Source organism: Phalaenopsis equestris, unplaced genomic scaffold (assembly GCF_001263595.1).
Source record: "Phalaenopsis equestris unplaced genomic scaffold, ASM126359v1 Scaffold000202, whole genome shotgun sequence".
NCBI classification, from domain to species: domain Eukaryota; kingdom Viridiplantae; phylum Streptophyta; class Magnoliopsida; order Asparagales; family Orchidaceae; genus Phalaenopsis; species Phalaenopsis equestris.
Genome location: NW_018164644.1, coordinates 3,126,203 through 3,149,930, shown reverse-complemented (window position 1 = coordinate 3,149,930; position 23,728 = coordinate 3,126,203). Strand labels below are relative to the sequence as shown.

Here is a 23,728-nt window from a genome sequence, read left to right as displayed (position 1 = left end):
TCACTGATGAAGAGAAAAAAGAATACTTTGATCCATTGATCTATGTACAGTTCAGCAATGATTATGTAGCAGAATGAGTTGAGTTCATTTAATATGCTTTGAGTTCTCGAAAGAAAATTCTATTTCAAAGTTGGTGCATTTAAATAGATACCACATAATTATTATGTATTTACAGATCTTCCAACCAAAACTTGTAAATACAACCATTTTCAACTTTTTTTAAAAAAATAAATACAGATTTTGGTAAGGTGGCATGTACATAAAAATTGAATTTTAGAGATTAAATATATAAGTTCATACGAATTGAGTAGCATGTATGTAAATCTTCCTTCAAACTTTGGTAAAAATAAAAAAATGTAGCCCACCCCAATGTAAAATTCTATAAATAAATCTATTCCCAGCAATCAATCCCAAATGGCTGAAAATGAGAATGGCGGAGAAGAGAACACATCCTATTGTTCCTCACCAAATCAAGATGTAAAAAAAGAGAGAACAATGATTCAAACAGGCTAAATTAACAATGCTAGACTACCGAAATCGTGTCCGATGTCCTCTTCAGTGATCGAAGCATTTTATTCACTGTTTTCGCTCATTGGATCCGACGAGCCAGCTAGGAAGTTCAAGATTCAAGACTAATGCAACTTATAACCAGAGAGAGAGAAAAGCAAACAAAATGATGTACCGATCTTGCGTTTCTGCAGGTGAGGGTCGCTACACAAGGCACAATTGCAAAGATTGAGGAGAGCAATGAGCGGATTGCGTCGATTTCTCCTGTGAGACTAGGTAATGTGTATTTCTTCCTCCTTAAATCCATCAAATCCACCTATCGATCGGATTTAATAAACATGAGATTTACATCATAACAGAGAAAAAATGGATTTAAGGGAGCACTGGATTTGACGCCCTTATATTTCGCGTTTGGCAGAATTTACGTTAAATTCATATGTAAATCCTATTAAAAGTATGCTACCAAACATCTCATTCAAATTAAAATTCTACAGCATTTAAAAGCCAGTTACAGCTATTGTAAATAGAGAGAAGCTTATTGCTTCGAGAAGAAAATTCATACCCACTAAAGTTTGTTATCCATCTTCAGTGTCACATAGAACATATAGGCATTAGATCAATCGCTCAAAATAATTTATCAAGCCTTTTTATGAAGAAAAAAAATTTATTCCATACAAAAAAATTCTTAGATTCTTCAAATGAAAAACTCTATTCCCCACAGGAAAATTAGATAATAGAGTCTGGGCATAAAAGCAAAATCATTGTCACCATACATTACCTTATAAAACAATAAAGGTAAAAAGACTGACTGATCATTCCTTCCAGAGATCTGCAAACTCATCGGGCTCCAATGGATTCTGGAGTTCATGCATCTTCCTCCTGGTTTTAGCCTTAACTTTCTTGACATACTTCCCTGCTTTCTTCCTTTTCTCCATTGCCCGAATCTGCTCCATGTGAGGATATAACCAATAAAATAATACCAAAAGTTCTAATTTTCAACCATACAATAACTTTGTGTAGCTTTTCAAGCATACCACACCCAATCTCGGTAATAAAGCTGACTGACCCTAGATTTCATCGAAATAAATAATTTGAAGCCAAATCTCACAAGATTAAAAGATGATGAATTGATCAAAGCATCAAGCATATAAAAATAATATGCTTGTGGACCATTAAAATGGTGAGATCAATGGTTTAGTAGTCTCATAGCGTAGCAGAGCTTTAGTCAAATAAATTTGCACTTATATAAAACTAGAATAATTTCAATGAATTTAATTTAAAAAAACAAAATCAATTTTTTTCAACAAATGCTTAATCAAAGTATTAACTCTCTAATTAAACATGATTAACAAGTTATTCTTAAGCTGTAGACAACTAAATATCGATAATCTTGAACTTGGATCTAAAGATGGTAAGAAAAAAAAATGGTCAAAGATATTAACAAAAGACCCCAAATCCACAAATATAACGCTCAAAATATGATTTTAAAAGGGCTTTTACATACATAGCACCCAAAACTTTCACATTTATCTATCTCGCACCTAAACTAACATTATTACAAACATCATGTGAAAAAAAAAACGCTCATTATCACTTTTTAATAATCAAATCCATCTTTCATCCATAATTAAAATGCTATGTGTGTAAAAATGAAAATTTAGATGTTAGGTAAATCCATAAGAATTGGGTGCTATGTATGTAATTTTCCCCCTATTGTATATTAAGGCGGTGATGCACATTAAATCAACAACAACAACTATAACGGTAAGGATATCCTGGAATGGAAGAACTTTCAATTTTTTAGAAACCACTAGCATATGAAGGCTTTCACTAAAAGTTTATATTTGGGGTTTTTATTGGTACCTGATTTGGCGACACAAAGAGAGGGTTTGCATATAGTGTTGGTCCACCAAAGCTGCCGCCAAAAATCTTAATTGGATTCAAACAAAACCTTGGACCAACCTGTTGAATTGGCAATATGTTAAAACCCAGCCAAGGACAAGAACAGAAACTTGAACGAAAATGGATACCTCAATAAGAGTCATTTTGTCCAAGCCTCCACGGTCCATTTTATCAGGCTCATTATGAGGAACAGAAACCTACAATGTTCGAAAATATAAAAAAAAAATCAATTGTGTAAATGCAAAACTTGGTGCTGGAGAACTACAGCAATAGAAAATCTGCCTGAAGAAAATGAAAAATATCAAAGAATATATCCCATTTTTTGCAAAACATAAATATTATCAGGCTAAAGTAACTATCTGCAGCCGAGGGCTCTTGTAAATGCAGGGATTCAGAATGGAACAGATGAATTATGCAATCTTACTCCTGGACTAGTGAATAATTATTTCTACGTTTTGACTTCCAGATCACATGAAGGCGGCCTAACCATTGCACTAAACCTACCATTTTTATAAATATCCTTCTATATATAGTTTTGGCGCATGAAAGAACCAGTTGCAGCATACATAAATGACTTGAAAATGTATCAGCCAGCCCAAGAAAACTTGATACAAAATGCTTAATCTAAGGAGCATGTTGGCATCAGTTTTTTTGAGGTCGCATGCTTGGATGTCCGTTTGAGCGCTAAAAAACGTTGCTTGATGCACATGTTGACTCTTATAGCGCGAGACATCCACTTTGGACCCACCGACACGTGTTGAGGGGCACGTAGCCAGGGTCATTTTGCTAGGCTTTGGCTTTCACTTGGGCGAAGGCCGGTCAGCATTTGGCACATCGGACGACTCCGATCGGGTTGAAAAATATTATTTGTTGTGCCACGCATGAAATTGACTCGAATTAGCCCGATCACCAGTGAGCTTGTTCAGATAGCCTCGGACGACAAAATGGACCACACGAGTGTCTGGAGCGTTGATTCAACTTGGAAAAGACGCTCGTTGCACCACGATTTCGCGTGTGGGCTAAAAATGCGCAAATTATCATTTTGGACTCGATTGCTAAAAAAGTGGTTCGAACGACCCCAAACGACGAAACAAACCGCACCACTGTATCTGAAACGTCGATTTTGCCTAGGGAGGATGCTCATTTTACTGCGGTGGCGTGTTCGGCTAACATGCGTGGTAAACTTTAAATAATAATAATTGTATTATTATTATTATAATAAAAAAATAAAAAAAAAAGATTATTTTTTTTTAAAACCCTTGGCTCTCCTCCAAGGGACACGAAAAAGGGATCCCTCCCGCTCCTATATGCAACGGAAAGAACCGCTCAGCCCGACTCTTTCGCAAAAGGCCTCCCCCTCCCGATCCGCGAAAACCCCTGAATCCTTTCTCTTCGCCGACGACAGCGGCGACATCGTCGCCGCCGACCAGCACCGTTCCTCCTCCCGTCGGTCAGCCCTTCCATTTTCCACTTTTTTTGCTTTTCTGCTTCATTTCTGGTCGGCCAAGCTTGTCCCGTCACCGGTTCTCCTCGACGACGTGATTTCCCCTCGCCGAAACTCCTCCCTAGCCAAGTAGCACCTCCAGTCGAGCTTCCTCGCTGGACCTCCACTACCACCGTCGTCTACTTCCTTTTTTTTTAAGCCGGTCAACCTCGCTGAATTTTCATCCTACCAGATTTTGCCTCGCCAGCATTGTGTTTTCGCTGAAGTAAAACAGTGAGGAGAAGCTTCAATCTTTTTTGGGTTTTCTTTCCACATTTCCTTCGCTTTCGACGCTCACCACCGACAAGTTAACATCAGCCACCTCGCCGCCTCGCTTTTCCGGCGACCATACACTTTGTCGGGCCACCACGACATTGCTGAACAGCAAGCATCGACGTCATTCGGGAGGATAAAAAGGATTTCTACCTCACGTGCAAGCTCCCGCCGGACTTCTTTAGGCTTCGTGCAAACCACGCAACGATATAACCCTAAGGTTGTAGGTGTGATAGACGTGTGGGTTCGATTGCCACACAAGGTGTGTGCGCAGGCGTAAGTCGACGCGTTGGTGTGCTTATGTGATGAATCGCTTGTTTTACTAAAGGTGACCTATAAGATTGGATTCCCCTTGCGCAACTAATTCTCCTACGATAGCTGAGTGAATCTTATTTGACTATTTGCCCTAGCACAAAAATCCTAGAGGTTGAACCTCCATTCGCTCCCCATTGCTTTGGTTGTCCCGATCTTTTAGAAAGACCGAAAAGTAGATCTTTACAAAATGAGAAAATGCGAGTCATTAGCTCATTTTGCAAAACTTGAAGGCATCGTGAAATCGGCCCATTTCATGACGAGGTGGAGAAGTTCCCCCTTGGAGATCCAGGGAGAAGTTCTCAACTTGCCTCGCCAAAGCAAAGGCGAAAATCACAATATTTTTATATATTGACCCTAGGTTCCCCGGTAAGGTCGTTAGCATGGGAATGACTCTCTATTACATGTGTATGTTTACATGTTACATTTTGCATGTCACATAGCACGTCACTTCGCTCCGACCGGCCGCCCCGGCCCAGCGAGTACGTCATTTTGCTCCGACCGGTCGCCCCGGTGCGGCGCGCATTTCACTTCGTTCTGTCCGACCGCCCCGGCCCTGCGAGTATTTCACTTTGCTCTGATCGGTTGCCCCGACCCGGTGAGCACTTCACTTCGCTCTGTCTAGCCCCCCAGCCCGACAAGTACTTCACTTTGCTTTGATCGGCCGCCTCGGCCCGGCGAGCACTTCACTTCGCTCCAACCGACCGCCCTTGCCCGACAAACATTTCACTTCACTTCGTCTGGTTGTCCCGGCCTGGCGAGCATTTCACTTCACTTCGTCCGGCCTCCCCGGCCCGGCGAGCATTTCACTTCGCTTTGTCTAGCCGCCCCGGCCTGACGAGTATTTCACTTCGCTCCGATTGGGTCGCCCCGGCCCGGTGAGCATTTCACTTCGCTCCGTCTAGCCGACCCAGCCCGACGAGTATTTCACTTCGATCGGCTGCCTCGGCCCTATGAGCACTTCACTTCGTCCGATCACTCCGGCCTGGCGAGCACTTCACTTCACTCTGACCGGCCGCCCCGACTCGATGAGTATTTCACTTCGTTTCGTCCGACCACTCTGGCCCGACGAGTTTCACTTCACTTTGTCCAGTCGCCCCGCCCCGGCGAACACTTCATTTCGCTCCATCTAGCTGCCCCAGCGCGACGAGAATCCCACTTCATTTCAATCGGCTTTCTTGAGTCAGTTGGTATGACACTTTGGCTCGACCAAATTCCTCGACCCAGTCGACCAACTACTTGCACCACCATATTGTTTTGCATCTGTGTTTGTATTTTTTCATATTGTAACGCATATGTATGAATACATTATTATATCCCGTCTTGAATTTGTATGTCTGCATGATTATGATCAATTGCCTGGGCTGCACATTCCTTGGGGCCAATGCCACTATAGTATGTCCATCTTTTTCGGGCCTCTGACGCCATGACATGCACATTCCGTCAGGTCATTGCTCTACCGGCATACCTCCTGGGGCCGCTGTCACCACGGCATGCCCATCTTTTTCGGGCCCCTACCGCCATGGCATGCCTATTCCGTCAGGTCATTGCCCTACCGGCGTACCTCCTAGGGCCGCTGCCACCACGACATGCCCATCTTTTTCAGACCCCTGCCGCCATGGCATGCTCATTCCGTTAGGTTATTGCCCTATTAGCGTACCTTCTGGGGCCACTGCCACTATAGCATGCTCATCTTTTTCGGGCCGCTGCCACTACGACATACTCATCTTCATTTGAGTCTGCCCCATGACATACTTATCACTTGTGTGTTTTGATTAATCATATGCATTTGCATGTTTGCATGGATAGCGAGCCAGACTCATTAGGAGAACGACTCCCGTGTTAGTCGCGATGTCTTAACGAGCATTGCTTGCCGGGTCAATCCTGATGAAGAATGCGAGTTAAGTCATCGAGACTGACACGAGTATGTATGGCTGCGCTAAGAATCCAATAGATCTAAATAGTGTCATCTCCTTTCGTGACACGCTTTAGATTCTTTGGATCCTTAGAATGGGGCCGATAAAACAACCTCGTCAAAGTCATACCATATCCAAATTTACCCCACTTAGATACAAGGTTGATGCACTTGTCTTCATATGGTGTGCTAGGCTAGGGTTTAGGATGGTATGTATTATTTTCGACACATCTGGCTATTGTTGTTTGTTGTGTTGTCTTGCGCTAGTCATGTGCCACCTTCTCGTCTTTTTTTCGGTGTGCTTGCATGCTTCTTGTGTGTAATAGTATATTAGGCGATCTTCTGCAAGTGTCGTGCCATTTATATACACTCACATAGATGCTATTAGGGGGAGCATGTAACGATTTTTAATCCTTTGCTTACATATGCTTATTAGCTCCCCACAATTATAAGACACGGCTTGTTATTTTGAAGATGTATGACGTGCCCGCTAACATTTGTTTTATGCAGGTTGAGTCTTTATTTTCTATTTCAAATGTATTTGATAGTGTCCTCGGAGAGTATATCGGAAATAAGGTATGGGCACCCGTTTCAAGGCGTATGACGCATCGAACCATGTGATGAGGACCAAGAGCAACAATTTGTGTCCCGTACCTTAAGTCCGAATTTTATATTTTTGTATATACTTGGGGCCAGGCATGTATATGCGGTGTCTGATCGTTTTTATCGTTTTTACTGGATTATGTTGCAGGTCCAGCTGCATTTGGCCTGTTTATATATTCTTTTGGGGTGTTTTCCTTCTCTATTTCTTCTCGTATGTCTTTGCATGTCGGAGTATTTTATATTATTTCTTTCTGTGTATCTAAACCTCACGAAAATGCAACCTAGGCTCACTAAGGATCCTAAAATTTTAATTTTGTCTATCTAAAAAAAATCTTAATAATAAAAGATTGAGATAATAAAAAATTTTAGGATTAAAAGATTCAAAAGTTTTCAAAATCAGTATACTTTTTCTGCATGACCTTCCGGTCCGTTTTTAAAATAGTTCGCATGCATGGCTATATAACCCAATCATATTTAATAGGGTGTCCACGCTTAGGAATGTGATAAATAATTGCATCATACCTACATGTCCCGAGTAGCCCCCGTACTTCTCCAATTTGACTGACTCAACATAAATTCGCCTAGGTGGTTGTCTAGCACGTGTAGGGTGTTAGGAGACTTCCCGATCCAGACGGGATATAAGTCCTCTTGTTAAAAGCGTTTACAGCTTTATAGCTGAACCTCCGCTTTCTCTTCCTTCCTGAGGCATCCTCGCCACTTCGGCAGGTATAAGTCTCACCTCTTGGAGCTCCATCTTTTAGTTATAGGATAAAATTTTGTTCATTTGACCTTAGGGCTACCGAGATTTCTGTGGACGACGCAATTCATGGATTTCTGACTAGTGATCTAAGGTTGTGTTGGGTCGACTACCTTCACGACCAGGTAGACTTAGGGTCCTGGTGGCTTGGGATGACGGGTCTGTGGTATCCCGACTTGGCTACCTCTACTCTTAGGACTACTCTTCCCTGCCTTTTGACTAGCCCTATTGAGCCACTTCTGTTCTTTTGACTTAGTTGATGTCACTTTGACAGCCCGATGCCGATAAGCTGTCGTCTGTTCGGGATACGACGATTTGTTCTCTACCCTTACGGTCTGGATGTGCTATGACGTATTGGGATACCCCGCTGAAGTAATTTATGGTTATTTCGTAGGTTTCATGAGCTGAGAAGCCGTTACCCATTTGGACATGAGAGATTTACTATCCGCCCGATGATGCAGCGTGAGCTTCAAAGCATCGAGACCGTTCCATAAGAAATAATCACATTTTGATAACCTATACCTCAGGTTCATGATAATAAAGCGAAACTATTTCCATCGAGAATCTTCTTGGGTATCCCCCGAGATGTAATTAACCAGTAGAAATGAGTTCCTCTGGAGACTTTTGATCCCAGAACAAAAAAATGTTCTTTTTGGTTCTCTGGTTACGGGTTGCTTATATAGAGATCATGTTCACGGATGTTGTTTTTTTGATGTACTTCGATCTGATTTTGTCTGAACGTATACTCTCGACCCATCACACGAGGATTGCCCCTATATCTACCATCTCTTTTCTTTTTAATTTGTTTGCCTATTTGTTGTTGTACGTCAGTTCGCTATTCGATTCCTCTCTTTTTCGAGTCATTCATTTGGTTCGGAAGGGAGACTTAGTCGAATAGGGAAATTATACAATGACATATAAATATACAAACTGACGACTCCGAGATCTAAAAAGAATCGAGAGAAAAACAGAGCACAATTAGCTTTCCACGAAATTATGAAAAAAAAAAGAGGCAGTGTACTTCCTCATTCTACAATGCATTACAGATAATTGCTAGATTTCACACTTAGCAATTTCATGAATTTATATGTGTAAAATAAGAAATCCAACTTGCACAGAAAGCTCAATTTAAATCAAGATATGTACAAGTAATACATGCAAAGAAGATACCTGTAAGACAGCATTACCTGGAAATTCCGAAACCATATATGATTGTCAGCAATTGAAAATGCAAATATATGATCATGGAATGGTTTGGCTTTTCGATGATCTTTTGGTGTTCCAAAAATCTGCGATAAGAAAGCATGACGTTAATTAATGGAAATGGACTAAGGGAATTAATTGTAGTTCGGTATATACCCAAAGAAAACTGTTGTACGTTAACAAAAAAAAAAAAAAAAAAAAAAAACCTTTGTGAAATCATTAAGCTAACTCTGGTCTGCTTTCCAATGCATCCCACCTAGGGTATGCGACTTGGACCTAATATTTGAACTTTTTTTTTTATTCAAGTCATCCATATATCCAAAATCCAAATCTTATTGTTCTAAATAATATCCCCTAAATGCTAACCAAATCTCCATGGGTTGACAGGAATCCATGACTAACAAAAAAATGTACTCCAAGTCACTTGAATTGAATTAAAAAAATGTGAAGGTCCTTTAAACCATGCAATTTTCAAAAGACCAATTACCTAATTCAAATCAGGTATCAAATAAAAAATACAAAGAACATACAAGATGGTTGATTCATAACATTAAAAAAAAAGAGCGAGAAAGACAAAGAGCCTTCCTATAATCAAAAGAATCTTTAAAAGCAACAAAAAAAGTCGCTATTAAACCTTAGTAGATTTGGTTATAAATAGTTGTTTCTCACCACAATTTTTTTTGGAAAGTAGGCAAGAAGCTATAGATAGCCAAATAAGACTAGTTGATATCTAAAAAGCAAAAACAATGAGACCGGCCACCCAAACAGACCTTAAATATGAAATTATTCTTTAGTAGATTGTACACCAAATTCGAAGTGCATTTGACCTTAGCATATCATCTAATGCCCGTCCTCTTACATTTTGTAAAAACAAGCAATATCATAATCATCATCATGAACAAACTTCTCCCAAGTATTTAAGGTTGGCTTTAGAAATTTATCATTTGTTCATGGTATATCTAGCATGAAGCGTTAGACCAATTCTTTAATCCTCTATTTTCGTTGTTGTTTCTGCTGCTGCTGCTCAAGTAATCTACTATTATCACAACCACTAAATTCTCTCCCTTAATAACACCAGGGTAGAAAAAAATCTTAAATAATACCACTGCATTGCACGTACTCTTAGCTGATTATGAAATCCGATGTTATTATATATCAATGTGGAGCTTAATCAAACTTGTTCTTGAAAACCTTGTGCAAATAAAGCATTCTAAGTCAGCCATAAATAACAATTAGTGCATAAAAAATTGCAAAAAATCCAAATAATAGAGAGTAAAAAGTAAAAAAAAAAAAACATTAAAAATTTTCTATAAGCAAATCTTCAATAGAAACTATTTTGCCCTAAATGAGTGAAACGATAGCTAAAAGAGAGGAACCATGCCTTGTGTTCCACAATAATAATTGACATCTAAAATAACTCATCTCTATAAAACCAAGCAAAAGCATGGAATTATTGGATATGATTCCATATTTAATCTCTATGATTTTACAAATAGTTAATCATAAAACTACAAACCCAACATTCATATTCCTTAACAATTAAGTGGACCTGATAAAAACATAAGCTAACTACTGCATGAGAAAATGAATATAATCAAGGAAACAAGAAGCATACCTGCGTTATCATTTCTTTCAAAAGCTTCCAACGAGGTTCTTTATCAAAATTGGAAGAGAAAGTTAAAATTGGCCGAGATCCTTTAAGATGATTTCCAGTAAGCTTGAGCTCCTCCATCGTGTGCACTGGAAGAAAAAGAGGGTCACAATTAGCAAGCAATCGTGCTTATAAATTGAAACCTTGAACTAGTAGATTAAAAAATGACACATACATTTTAAAAAATACCCGCTATTTGATGTGGGATATTTAGTATTTACTATGTTATTTATGGCAGTACAAGAATTATCCATTAAAAATTAAAATGTAAAGCAGACACTGGTGGATTTGCTGCCATCTGTTTGCCTCATTTGTGTGCATTCAGGGGGGTAATGTTATGGCTTGCAAATGAGAATTGGATGGTGACAATGTGCTGGGTAATGTGTTTCTGTGATATTTTTTTAAAATTTTATGTTATTTTTATGCTTCTCCTTGTTATATTCTTGTCTATGTACACAGAATACAGATGTAACATATCTTTTAAAGCACAATTGCAAATTTTGACCCGATGCTAACTATATAACATTGTGACTTAGTGCCGATGGAGCTGTACCACAACAGCCAAAAAGGAATTTTGGTATCAAAAATTGAGAGCATGACACTAAGGCGCTCGAAACAAGTGCACATACTATAGTGCGACGACTAGGGCTGTAAACGAGCAGAGCTTGAGCGAGCTCAGGCTTGGCTCGTGTTCGGCTTGTTCGAAATTGCTCGTATTCGAAATCGGCTCGTGTTCGAAACTAGCTCATGAACAGTGAGTTCGTGTTCGGCTTGATTTATATATTTGTGTTCGTGTTCGACTCGAAATTGACTCGTTAAAATTAAACTGAAAAAATAAATGTAGAGTGTTGGATTCGAACCTGGATCAAATATATGCAAAACAAGGCACATTTCCACATTACCACAAGAGCAGTTACGATTTTAACATAAATATATGTAATATATTGTTGTATAAAAAAATTATATAATTTTTTTTTTATTTCGAGCTAAAAAGAGTCGGACACGAGCGAACAAAGAGCTGTTCGTGTTCGGCTCGGTTATAATTCGAAATTTAAAAACTTTTGCCGAACACAAGCTGTTCGCGAACAAAGAGCTTTTTTGACAGCCCTAGCGACGACGCCCTGAAAAACATTACTAACGCACTTGAACATTAATATGGAATTCTGAGATCATGAAGCATAGTGCCCAGCACCAACTTACTTTTGTTTGGGTGATTCTCTTGATGGTTTTGATGGAATTCCCATAAGAAGATGTATTCCGGACGAGGGAGGAAAATTTTTGTAATCTTTTGTGAGTTTTTAGCATTCTATTTTCTGCACTCTTACTCTACGGTTTTGCTTGAAAGTGTGGAGTGTGAGCTATTGTATTGAGAGTTATTGGTAAAGGAAAAAAAATGTATTAATCTGTTGCATAAGGGAGTGCATAGGAGCAAGGATCTTATTCTGAGTTTTATCCATTCTATCTCTTTTCTTGTAGATTATTTTGATTTCAATGGGGAATACATTCTATATTTATATAGATGATGTAGAACTAAATTGATCAATTTTTTGAGTTGATCGTATCGAGACAATCACAATTAGAGCTAGCAAGAAGCAACGACAAATTGCGACATATAGAGACAGTCAAAACTCCCTTCTGCCTCCTCTATCTCAGACGACCCACTCGAAAACCGAATGAAAAAGTCTTTCCCAAAGCTCTTCTCCCCTCTAGTTCGCATGCAAAAATCACTCCTATCTCCACTATTAATATTCCTTCTTTAGCTTCACCACAAGAGCATGTTCACGACAAAAAGAGCCCTCTAAAACTCTCTTCTCCTTCACGCGTCATGGCCCGTTGAAGTCTTCTTCTGTCGAGACCAAAACCCATGTCATTGTCTCTCTATACTCCTCCCTTTGGTCGCCTCACTGATGTTCTACAAAAATCCCTTGTCCATACTACTCCCTTTCATCGCCTCACTGACATTCACACAATCCATAGCATCAAAAGTTCGAGCTTGTTGCTAGAAACTCACACACAGACCGAGCCTTGCTTCTTCTGCGCCACTCCCATCAATCCACTCTGTAGTGCACAAAGAAAATTGTTTCCCTAGCCCAAATCTTTTGTCGCTTTACCCTATATCGTAGCTCTAGTCGTTCATCCCTTATTTGAACCCAACCAGACCTTAAAACTCTAGCCCGATCAAAATCCCAACGCTTCTTCCTCTTTGTTTAATCAAGCCCAGCTTGATCCTAAAACCACAAATCGAGTCGTACCCATGCGAGCCCAAAACCCAAGTTAAGACTCTCATTCCCCAATTTACTATTTGTGTTTTATAATTTATACTGAATAAAAAATATGTTTCATAATTTTATTTTATTGTTGTCATTATTGCTTCAACAATATCTCATCTTCGTCGACGTCGATGCTTTACTTGAAAAGGTATAAAATGGGCATGGGAGGGTAATTTTCAAAATATTCATTCGAGAAAACTTGAGTATTTGTCCAAGAGAATTAAATACTACTCAAGAAAAGTGTGTACTCATTTGAAAATTTTTATAGGAATCAGGAGATTTAAGTATCAGTCTTGGAAAATGTGAATATCATTTCAACAAATTAAGTATCATTGAAAAAAAGTAAAGTACATATTCTCTTTGAGCAGTGATGAATTATAAGGGTATAAATAATTCGCATAAAATCTTCTATCAACTAAGGACAACTTAAATTTGTCCCTCACCCCAAATCAACAAAAATCCCTTGAACGATGCAAGTCATAGTTGCAAACAAAAACTATTTAGTCATACTAAGTCGACTAATGCTCTGACTAAGTAGATTAAGGACCAAGAAGACTCGGAATGACGAAACCATGAGATCTTGATTAGTTTAGTCACCATTCTCCCCACCACCCACTTTAAGCTCAAAATGATAATTTTTACAACTTAAACCCTAAACTTACCGTCACTATATGTTGATTATTCAATGCTTAATGGCTAGCCTTAATTGAAAGTGTTCACTTGTTATCGGGAAGGATAATTAACCATTTGCCCCTATGGATAAAATAAAATTTAAATCTCTCACTAGTGCATTATCTACCATCCAATCCGCATTTTGAAAATTTGATTCGATAAAGCTCTCAACAACAATCAACAAAAATAGAGAGCCTTGGGCACTAAATTTTCGGAGCCCACATTAACAAAATCCTAAGAGGTCTAGACTCGTCATTCTCTCAATGAGGGATTTTCATTTTTCCTACTGAAGTGTTGCTGTCTTTTTTTTTTTATTTTTATTTTTTTTTATGGTTCTTTCAATTTTAGATTGAATGGTATTAAATTAACAAATTTAGTCCTACACATATATGTTAGGACTAACTAATAACCCTGAACTACAACTTTAAAATTTGATCTTACGCATACAATTAACAGATCTAGTCATACACATACAATTTAAACCACCATCACATTTTCCTCAAATTCTTAAAAAAAAATTGGACCAACAATTCTCTAAGTTATTGAAATTATTCAAAAAAACTAACAATTAACAACCTATTGGCAAAAATTTTATAATAGATGTCTAATCGTATTAAACTCATAAAGAATGTCTCTAATAAGAAAAGAAAATTAGGTGATTTTACAACAGTGTCCTGAAATAAGAAGTCTGATTCCATTCTGCAGAAAAACTTTCACTAAAAAACTTTAAATTTTTGGTAATTTTATTATTCCTTAAGCTATAGAAGATATATTCTTGGGAAAGTATCGTGTAACCTGTGTTAGCATTAATCTTATACCTTTATCTTTCTTTAGAAAATTAAAATTATAAGAGGTTCAACCTACCACCGTGGCCCTTCACTTAGTTAATCATTCATTGACTTGTCCTAGAAGAGCTATAGAAGATGTCCTAATGAAGGTAGATAGATTTAACTTTGCTTCAAACTTTACTGTATTAGACATGAAGGAAGATAAAGATAACATTATCATTTTTGGCAGGTCCTTAGCCATTACAAGGGCGATGATGGATGTTCAGAAAGGGGACTTATCATGAGATTTAATAATCAAAAATTGACATTTAATGTATTAAAATTAATTAAGTATTCCAATGGCCCTAGGGATGATAAATGTTTTGAGTAGACTTGTTGAATGGAGATATTTAGAGCCATTTCAATAAAATATTGGAGATGGGCCCAATATAGAAAAATTTAATTGAGGATAGTGTATAAAATTCTAAAGAAGGATCTGCACCATTACTAAATGTTATTCCTAGAGTGATTAGGAAGAGGCTTAAACCTTTAGGCATCTCAACTATTGCTAAAACTTTATTTCAATTCATAGTTGAGGTTACTGAACTTGAACTCAAGGATCCTCCTAAATACCTGAAATATACTTTTTTAAAAGGATCTTCAACTTTGCCCATAATTAGTTGTTCTAAATTAAGTGAATTACAAGAGACAGTTAATGAGTGTTGAGAAATTTTAGGAAAAAGTTTGGCTGTAATATAGAAAGCATTGAAAGAATAAGAAAAAGTCCTTCATTCCGCAAGCTTTTAATGAAGTTATCATCAACCAAAGGAAGAGACACAAAAGAGGCTCAAACCCTGTTAATTTAAAAGGTGGTTAAGAAAATCAGTAAATGGCTAGATGCATGAATCATTTATCTTATTTCAGATAGCGTGCAAGGAAGCCCAATCTCTTGTCCCAAAAAAAGTGAATTGACTATAGTTGCAAATGAGGAATAAACTCATGCTTATAAGAAATGTCACTAGCTGGAAAATTTGTATTGATTACAGGAATTTAACAAAGTTAAAAAGCTACTACAAAGAATCATTTTTCTTTACCTTTCCTTGATCAAATGTTAGATAAATTAGCAGAACACCCCTATTTTTGCTTTTTAAATGATTATTCAGGATATCACTAAATTTCTATAGCACCAAAAGACAAGGACAAAACTACTTTCACTAATCCTTATGAAACATTTCTTTAGAAGAAAGTTTTTTAGTTTATGCAATATCTTTGTAACCTTTCAAATGTTTATAATGTCAATTTTTTCTAAACTTATTGAGCATGGCATTGAAATATTTATGGAAAATTTCTTTGTGTTTGCAATTACTTGGTGATCGTCTTGAACAATTTGCAAAGAATTTATAAAAATGTGAAAAGAAAAATTTAGTGTAAACTAGGAGAGTGGCAATTCATGGTCACCGAAGGTATTGTTTTAAGACAATCTCTTAGAAAGGTAAAGTTATAGAAGCCTTGCCTTCTGCTACATATGTCTGATGGATTATGAGTTTTTTAGGATTATATATTTTATAGAATAGATTTTAAATATTTCTTTAAAATCACTAAACCTTTATGTCACATATTGGAGATTTTTTTTTTCCATTTTGACGGAGAGTGCTTTGAAGCCTTTGAGCATTGAAAAAAAAAAAAAACCTAATCACCACACAAAAGCTTTAAAACACAAGCTTGCCTAGCCAATATTAAGGTGTATACCCGTCAACTTATACTATCATCCAAAAGAAGTTTCCATTTGATCTCCAGGATGACTTAAACTTTATCCAAATTGGTCCTCAAAAACAAACTCATAAAACCAAATTTGCAGCGGTCACAAATGCACCCTAATTTGTTAAGATATTCCACGACCCATTCAACAAGCTGATCGCCTAGTCCAAGGCTGTGTGAAGGGAACTAGCCTCTCGTGTTTTCTCCATCGTTATATGTGATGTTTTCCATGTATTATTTCATGTCGTGCTCAAGACACCAAATCCTATTGGATCCTACGGAGAGTCAAAGATTCAGCACTATTTACTCATTTTCCCCTTTATTATTTCATTGTGGTATCTTGTGTAGTATATAAGTAGATTTAATACTTCTGTTACCTCTTGTTTTAGTTTTTCACTTCTTTGAATCAATAAGATTTAGGTATCATTCATAGATAAATTGGGGTTCAGCTCTTGTAAAGACATGGAATTTGATTTTTCTTTAGTTCAAAATTTTGTTACTTATCTATTTTTTATACACAATTGTTTATTGGATAGTTTAGGGCATTAATTTGGGTCAAAATTTATTATCAAAAATCTAATTTTGTACAAAATTAATTGGTTGATTATTAATTTATTTTTTTCCAAATTAAACTCTTGGATATTTGCAATCATTTCATAATCAATTAGACCTAAACCATATTACATATTTTTAATTAAGAGAAAGAAAAAATTGTCATCATTACTGGTGATCCATGAATCATCTACTTTTCTTTACATGAAGGCCCTATGCATCATATTAGTTACATTAGGAAACAAAACCCGAACTTGTCATCGATGAGATCATACTATGCATCAAAATTGCTTATATCTAGGGATAATAGATAAATCAATACAATTGATGAATGACACGAAGTTTTGCAAATTTACATCTCTTTTATGCTTGTTTCCTGAATAAATAAACATTAATAGTCTTTAATTTTTTTAACAGGACATGCATTAAAATAAATTTATGTTATTTCTGTTTTGAGGACAACCTCCATAGTTGTCAAACAAGCAGCATGCTATGATGAATGTTTATTGTTTTTAATAATTTAGATTTAAAAAGTTAATGCATGTTCATGCACAAGAATAACTTTAATCCTTCACATATACATGATGCAAAATAGTAATCGGAAGGAATAATGGGAGTTTATTCCATTCAATTGTAAGTTGGATTGACTAAGGACAACTGCCATTCAATTGAATTTATATTTACAAAAGTCAAAATTAAAAGCAAATGATAACAATAATCACATGAGTAAATTTAAATTAAACGATATGACAATAAAAAAAAGAATCTTCTTATTACCACATTTAATCAATTTAGATATAATATTCCAAACAAAAAAGCTATAGGGATCAAGACTCACCGGCATTTACCAAGAATTTCACCGAAGGGCCATCTGGTGACCTAGTCATCCATAGGTAAAGATCTTTTTGCTTTCTACACTGGTGTATAAATGAGAAACATAAGTTGAGAAAAGTAACACCTGTAATTAAAAATATTGCATCTTTCTATTCTATCCGGTTACTATAAAATTGAATTCATTCATCGCAAATTGCGCCCTCTACGTTAAGTGCATAAAGGACTAACAATAATAGTACTAAACCTCTGTTGCCGAGTATTGAAAGAAATTACGACTATATTGCATCTTCAAAAACTTCCCATTCACCAAACATTTAGTGCCTTCTTATGTTCTGTTTGGCTTGAAGAAAAAGTAAGAAGAGAAATAAAAGAAAGAAGAAAATGAAATGGTAAAGAAAACTAGGCATCACTGACTTGTTTTAGTTGATGAGAAACTGATTTATAAAAAACATTTTTTTTATTTCAACCTTCTTTGATGAAAAATTGAGTTTTCGTTTCTTGTGAATAGCAACTATGCGCCATAGTAATGATCTGAATTTTTTTTCTTTCTTTTTCTTGTTTTCCTCTATGTCTAGAGAAAGAATTGACAATCAAGATATGCATTGCTTAAATTACTAAGTAAATTCAGCTATATATTTGGCACATGAGAACCAAACAACATAACAAAATTGTGAATTTAAACTCATTTGCATTCCCTTCAATAACTTCAAGAAAAACATACCCTTAATGAGCACTTAGATTTTACTTTTAGAACTTCTACCAATCAAACAAAAAGCAAAACTCAAGGACTGTTAAATCGGCAAATCTTCAGCTTATGTATAATTTCACTAATACATACCTCAAACCTACAAGTAACAAAATCTACAAACCAATGAAAACTCAAAAATTAAGATGCAAAAATACCTCAAAAAACAGACAATATGAGCAGTTCCTGAACTCGACCAACTCATTAAGTGTAGCTCCCTTGCCTTGCTCTGACTCTATCTTGTTATCCTTCTTAGAGTGAGGCAGAAGTGACACCATATCTAGCATCAGATGCCGATATCTCCTCACATCCATAAAAATGATTAAAAAATGAATAAGAGATAAGAAAATTGAAGAGTTAATGATATCAGAAGTTACCTGGATATGATTCGACGAGAGCAGGTTACCAGAACCTTCTCTTTGTTCCTGAAAACAGGAGCATCGCTCTGCTTCTCCACGTGGTCGCTCTTCCAGCCAGTAAGAGTTCTTTTCGGCCTTTCCGGTGCGGCTTCATCTTTCTTCCGGCCTTCGCCAGAAACCTCATCATGCTTTCTCTTCTTAGACATTTCTACAACCGTAAGGATGCTGCTAGGGTTTCTAAGGGCCGGTAGCAGCGGAGCAGAGGGATGAGAAAGAAGGGAGTTTCGGTGGTCTCTGTAAGCCTCGATCCCTTCGTTGCCTTCCCAGCTAACTCTAATGGCGACTGTATCGCGAAGGTTCGTTCACGAAGGCGATGGTTTTGAGTGAAACAAGGAGGGGGAGGGGAATCAGCGAGGGTTTGGGCAGAGATGGGAAGTAAACCGGGAGAGGGGGAGCATGTAGGCGAGGGTTTCGGGCTGATCGCGGAAGAGGGAGATCGGTTTATGGTTTTAATTTTTTTTATTTAAGTTATTTTAAATTTTAATTGATTAATAATTAATAATTAATAATTAATAATTAATAATTAATAATTAATAATTACTTTGTATATTATAAAATTAATAGACTTAGATAAATTAATTATTTGATAGTTAATTAAAGAATAAAAATATATTTTTATTTTAAATTATTTAATAAAATTCTATGTAGTTTAACAATTAATTTATAAATATTAAATTATTGTTTAATAAATAATTAGTTTAAATTATTGTTTAATAAACAATTAGTTTATAAAAAATTTATTACTCATTAAAGTATATAATTAATTATTAATAAATATAAATGCCCCCTTTTTATGCACTTCAGATGTTTGGGTACTTATTCATACTCTTTCTTGATTTAATATTCAAAAATAACACCACATAAAAGTCTTCTTAATTTGTTCACACCTAGGGGTGTAAACTAATCAAGTCGAGCTCGAGCCGCCCTCGGCTGGAGCTCCACCTTGATTAATTTTATTGAGTTCGAGCGCAAGCTTAAGTCTACGAGTTTGAGCCTATCTGTCTGCAAGCCAACTTGTTTAATATAAAAGAGATAAGATGATATTACTTTAGATCATTTTATAATAAGTTAACAAAAATAATAAACAATTAAAAGATAAATAATAAAAATTAACTAATATATAATAAAAAATACTATTTTCTTGACATTTTGAATACTTTAAAAATAAAGTTTTGTATTTTAATATTTTTGAATAAATTTAATGTTAATTTTTTTAAATGAGCGGGCTCAAGAGCTAATGAGTCGAGTCGGTGTTGGCCTAAGCTTGGCTTGCTAGCTCATCGAGCTTAGTTCACAGGCAATTTATCGTGTCGAGCTCAAGCCGGCTCTCACGAGTCGGCTTGACTCTCTTGCAACCCTATTCACACCCATGGCCTCCTAACCTCTTTTTAAGGCCCGTTTAGGCAGCTTAAAACTGCAGCAGCGTTTTTGAAAACGCCGTCTTAATAATTGATTCGCATGTTTTAACCGCGTTAATGAAAACAACGTTTTATTTTTTGTATTGCGACGCGATCACGGGTATTACCCCGCGTTCCAGCGTTCGGCCGAAGCATTTACGCCCCTGCCCTCAAACCCAACTTTGCCGAAGGAAGCCAAAGGGAGCCGCGTTACCTCATCCCTGCCGAAGGAAGCCCCGCCAAAGCCGCTCCTATCTCATCCCCGCCGAAGAAAGCCCCTGCTGAAGGAAGCCAAGCCAAAGTCTCTTACCGCCGCACTCCCTCATTCGATTTGAGATCCTGCTCACCACTGGTATAAAAATCCCTCTCCTCCCTCCTCGATTCATCTCTTTTCTTCCCTCTTTATTTTTTTTTAGGTTCATTTGTTATTCTAAATCCTTATTCTTTGTTGTATTTATGCTTTTACCCATCGATTCTTCTTCTCCAAATTTATGTGACGATGGAAAGTTTATGAGATCTTTTTTTATACATGATTTGTGATCTTCATAGAAATACTGATTTTTTAGAGTTTGGGGTTTATGCAAACAGGCTAAAAAAAATTATGTTGAAATTCATGAATATATTGTAACTGGTGTGATATTAATACATAGATTGTTGTTTTATATCTATAATTTTATGATTGATTTCTATTTTGTTGGTGGAATAAGCTGTGTATGATTAATTAATTGTATGCGTATCACAACCAAGAAATCATACGCAACAAAATTGTCATTTATCCAGTTCAGGAGCAAAATGGTCATTTATTCAGAAATATTTACAAATCAAATATTTTCCAAACATACAAATCAAACAAGTAAACAATTTATTAGGATCGATTGCAGATACACAACTTATCAGAATAAATTATTTATCAACATAAGCTGAATAAGCTGTAGCTGCCCCAAACAGACCCTTCATCCCATGCTAATTCTGGTGACTTGCCTATATTTAGGGTTGTTCTCTACATCTCCATGACCTCATTTATGCCATCACTCATCTCCCTCATTCACATAGACTCATTTCTAAAGTCAAGTTTGTAGTTCGCAGAAGGACACCACGCACTCTTCTTACTATGTTCACACAAGGGGTGTAAATAAGTCGAGTCAAGCTTGAGCCGCCCTTGGCTTGACCTTGATTAATTTTATTGAGCTCATCTCATCATCTCCTATGAATGATCATATGCGGGTTTAACCCAACCCTCAAATGCATTTTTCTGCATGTAGTCTCCTCTTTGACATAGCTCTCTTATTCCATAGACCACATCTCTACATCTTCCCTAAATTCTCTATGCCATTCCCTACAAACCACTAAAAAACCCATCCACACATACGAACATAGGTAAACCTCCCATTTTGAATCTTGATGAATCTCTACAAACCACTGAAATGATATCCTAAAAGAAATGCATTCTCCAGCAATGTGGTTGAACCCAAACTTATTGCATCATAGTAACCAATGTAGTTAAGGATGCATTGAGTAGACCAATTAAGAATACTGAACAATTACAAGTTCAATTTTATATTTTAATTGCAGTCATATCGACAAATCCATGTAAACTTCAAATATGAAAAATGATGATGTTAAGCATAAGTTATAGATGGCAGCATGTCATTTACTCGAAAGGAAATTTGTTTAGAGTTTTGGTATTAAGAATGTCTGAATATTCAACTTTATAAATTCACTTCAAATTTGAATAATCCTTTAATTTTGCTCTTGTAGCATTTGTATACATGGAGATTACAAATTGATTTAATATCAAATATAAATGACTATATTTTTATTACTTTAAAACTTATGAGATCATAGACATAAATTTGGGATCTAGATAGAAAATAATTATGGGTGGAAGCATAAATCTGTCAAGCTTAAAAATAAGTGCTTAGCTTTTGTATGCTCGAACAAGAGATTAATACAATTTGTTCATGACTTATAAGGCTGTGATTTTAAGTTACACAATCAAATTCATTGATCATAGCCTAAATATTATAAGCTCATCGTGGGCGACATTGATCTATTTAGTATGATCACACAATCAAACAAACAAGGTAGTAACTAAGATTGTTATGATTGTAAATTTCACAGGTATTGTCAATAAAAATATTGAGATTCAATCTAATTAGGAAGGTTCACTAATTAATCAAGGAGATTAAACCATATTATCAGTTGCTGCATGTTCCAATGACTTCAATATTTTGAAGTACGCCCTTTGATTCATGGCAAACAAAAATATTTCTAATGTTTAATAGTGTGTTTGAGGCAACTTGTGTTTATCCAGATAAGCCGCTTATCTGAAAATATGGACCGCGGGGTGTGACCCGCGTTCTGCTTTTAATGTAAAAAATCAACTGCATTTTCGGGCTCAAATGCAGTTTTCAAACGATGAGACGACGTTTTCAAATACGCCTCCGCAAGGGATAAACTGCCCCAAACGGAGTCTAAATCTAAGCATACAACAGAACCCGTGTGATATCTGCTCGCTCGCACTTGGGTTATTTATGGTGCACGGATAAAATGCCATCTTATTTTTGTATGAGTTATATCTCATCCTCTCTCTATAGCCTATAATCTAACATCAGGGCTTCGCCGGTAGCTTTCCTAGAAGATTGGTGGAGAAATCAACTCCAAACGTCACTATTCATAGTTTGATATGCTAGATTTAAAACCCTCAGCCTTTGGTTGAGTTGATCAAAATCAAGTCATTTAGACTTAAGTTGAGCCCCCACAGGGTTGAAAATGCTTTGACCAACTCTTTGACCATGGGGACCTATGTCTTTTATTCGGTCTTTCTTCCGATACTTGCACTTTTCTCTCACAATTCCTTGGTTAACTCTTTCTTTGGTTCATAAACAAGCACATTGAGTATGAGATTCATTTTGATCCAAAAAAAAGTTTCTAATAAAAGAGAAAATAAAAAAAAAAATAATCTAAAAATAAGTTGGGTAAATTTATATACAACAAATGTGTATGAAAGAGCTGGTTCCAGTTCTAGCATTTTAAGCCTTCATTAAACCGAGCATCAAATTAGTCTTTTTTAATTAATTTTTACATAATTACCATTGCAATATTACAGAAGTACCCATAATTTTGTCCAATAGTATAAAATAAGCCACAAAAGATGTAACAAATGAACAAAACAGAATGGCCGCTCTGTCATCAGAACTAAAAAGAATTTTCTCATCCACAACTCGAACATAGTTGAGTTGTGTAGGAAGCTGTCCTAAGATTAATTCAATGCTTTCATCAAATGAAAGATTGGCCATAGATAATTGGGAAAATAATAAGATGAAAAAAAGCAAGTTTAATATTTGTATATTAAATTTAATTTTTTATATTTATTAATACCATAATAATCTCTAAATAATATACATTAACAATGCAATACATTTTTTCATGCATATAGTTTATGGGCAATTTACATACATAGCACCAAATTCTTATGGATTTACATATCAAACATATAAACTTCATTTTTTTTTACAATGCACAACCTAGATCTTTGATATCAACTTCTAGAAAGTGAATGCACGTTTTAATGCAAAGGGAAGGTGAAATATATGCAAAGGTTAAAAATTTATGCATTAGACATGAAACCAGAGAGAAGAAATAGAGGAGAAGGCTTCCTCAGTGATGGCGATTAGAATATGATTGGTTCGATTCCGCCAACAGAGT

General features: G+C 36.3%; 1 protein-coding gene across 2 annotated transcripts; it reads right to left on the bottom strand.

Annotated features, from left to right (window-relative positions):
• Positions 1-365: 365 nt before the first annotated feature.
• On the bottom strand, positions 366-19,058 carry LOC110022831 (ribosome biogenesis protein BRX1 homolog 2-like). 2 transcript variants are annotated; one of them, XM_020721951.1, is made up of 9 exons: positions 18,582-19,058; positions 18,363-18,504; positions 17,464-17,542; positions 10,571-10,695; positions 8,940-9,041; positions 2,538-2,606; positions 2,371-2,469; positions 1,286-1,451; positions 366-823 (listed from the first exon to the last, which is right to left on the bottom strand). In XM_020721951.1, the coding sequence occupies exons 1-8, from the start codon at positions 18,767-18,769 to the stop codon at positions 1,320-1,322; spliced, it is 936 nt and encodes a 311-aa protein (XP_020577610.1). In that variant the 5' UTR covers positions 18,770-19,058; the 3' UTR covers positions 366-823; positions 1,286-1,319. The 2 variants fall into 2 exon arrangements, with proteins under 2 accessions (XP_020577610.1, XP_020577609.1); XM_020721950.1 differs by lacking the exon at positions 366-823 and having other exon boundaries at positions 1,138-1,451.
• Positions 19,059-23,728: the final 4,670 nt, after the last annotated feature.

Excerpts from the sequence above, each read along its gene's own strand:
- LOC110022831 (XM_020721951.1), bottom strand. The coding sequence starts at position 18,769 with ATGTCTAAGAAGAGAAAGCATGATGAGGTTTCTGGCGAAGGCCGGAAG. Across the intron at positions 17,543-18,362 it reads CATATTGTCTGTTTTTTGAG|TGTAGAAAGCAAAAAGATCT; the intron begins GTATTTTTGCAT and ends TTTATACACCAG. Across the intron at positions 1,452-2,370 it reads TCTTTGTGTCGCCAAATCAG|ATTCGGGCAATGGAGAAAAG; the intron begins GTACCAATAAAA and ends CACATGGAGCAG.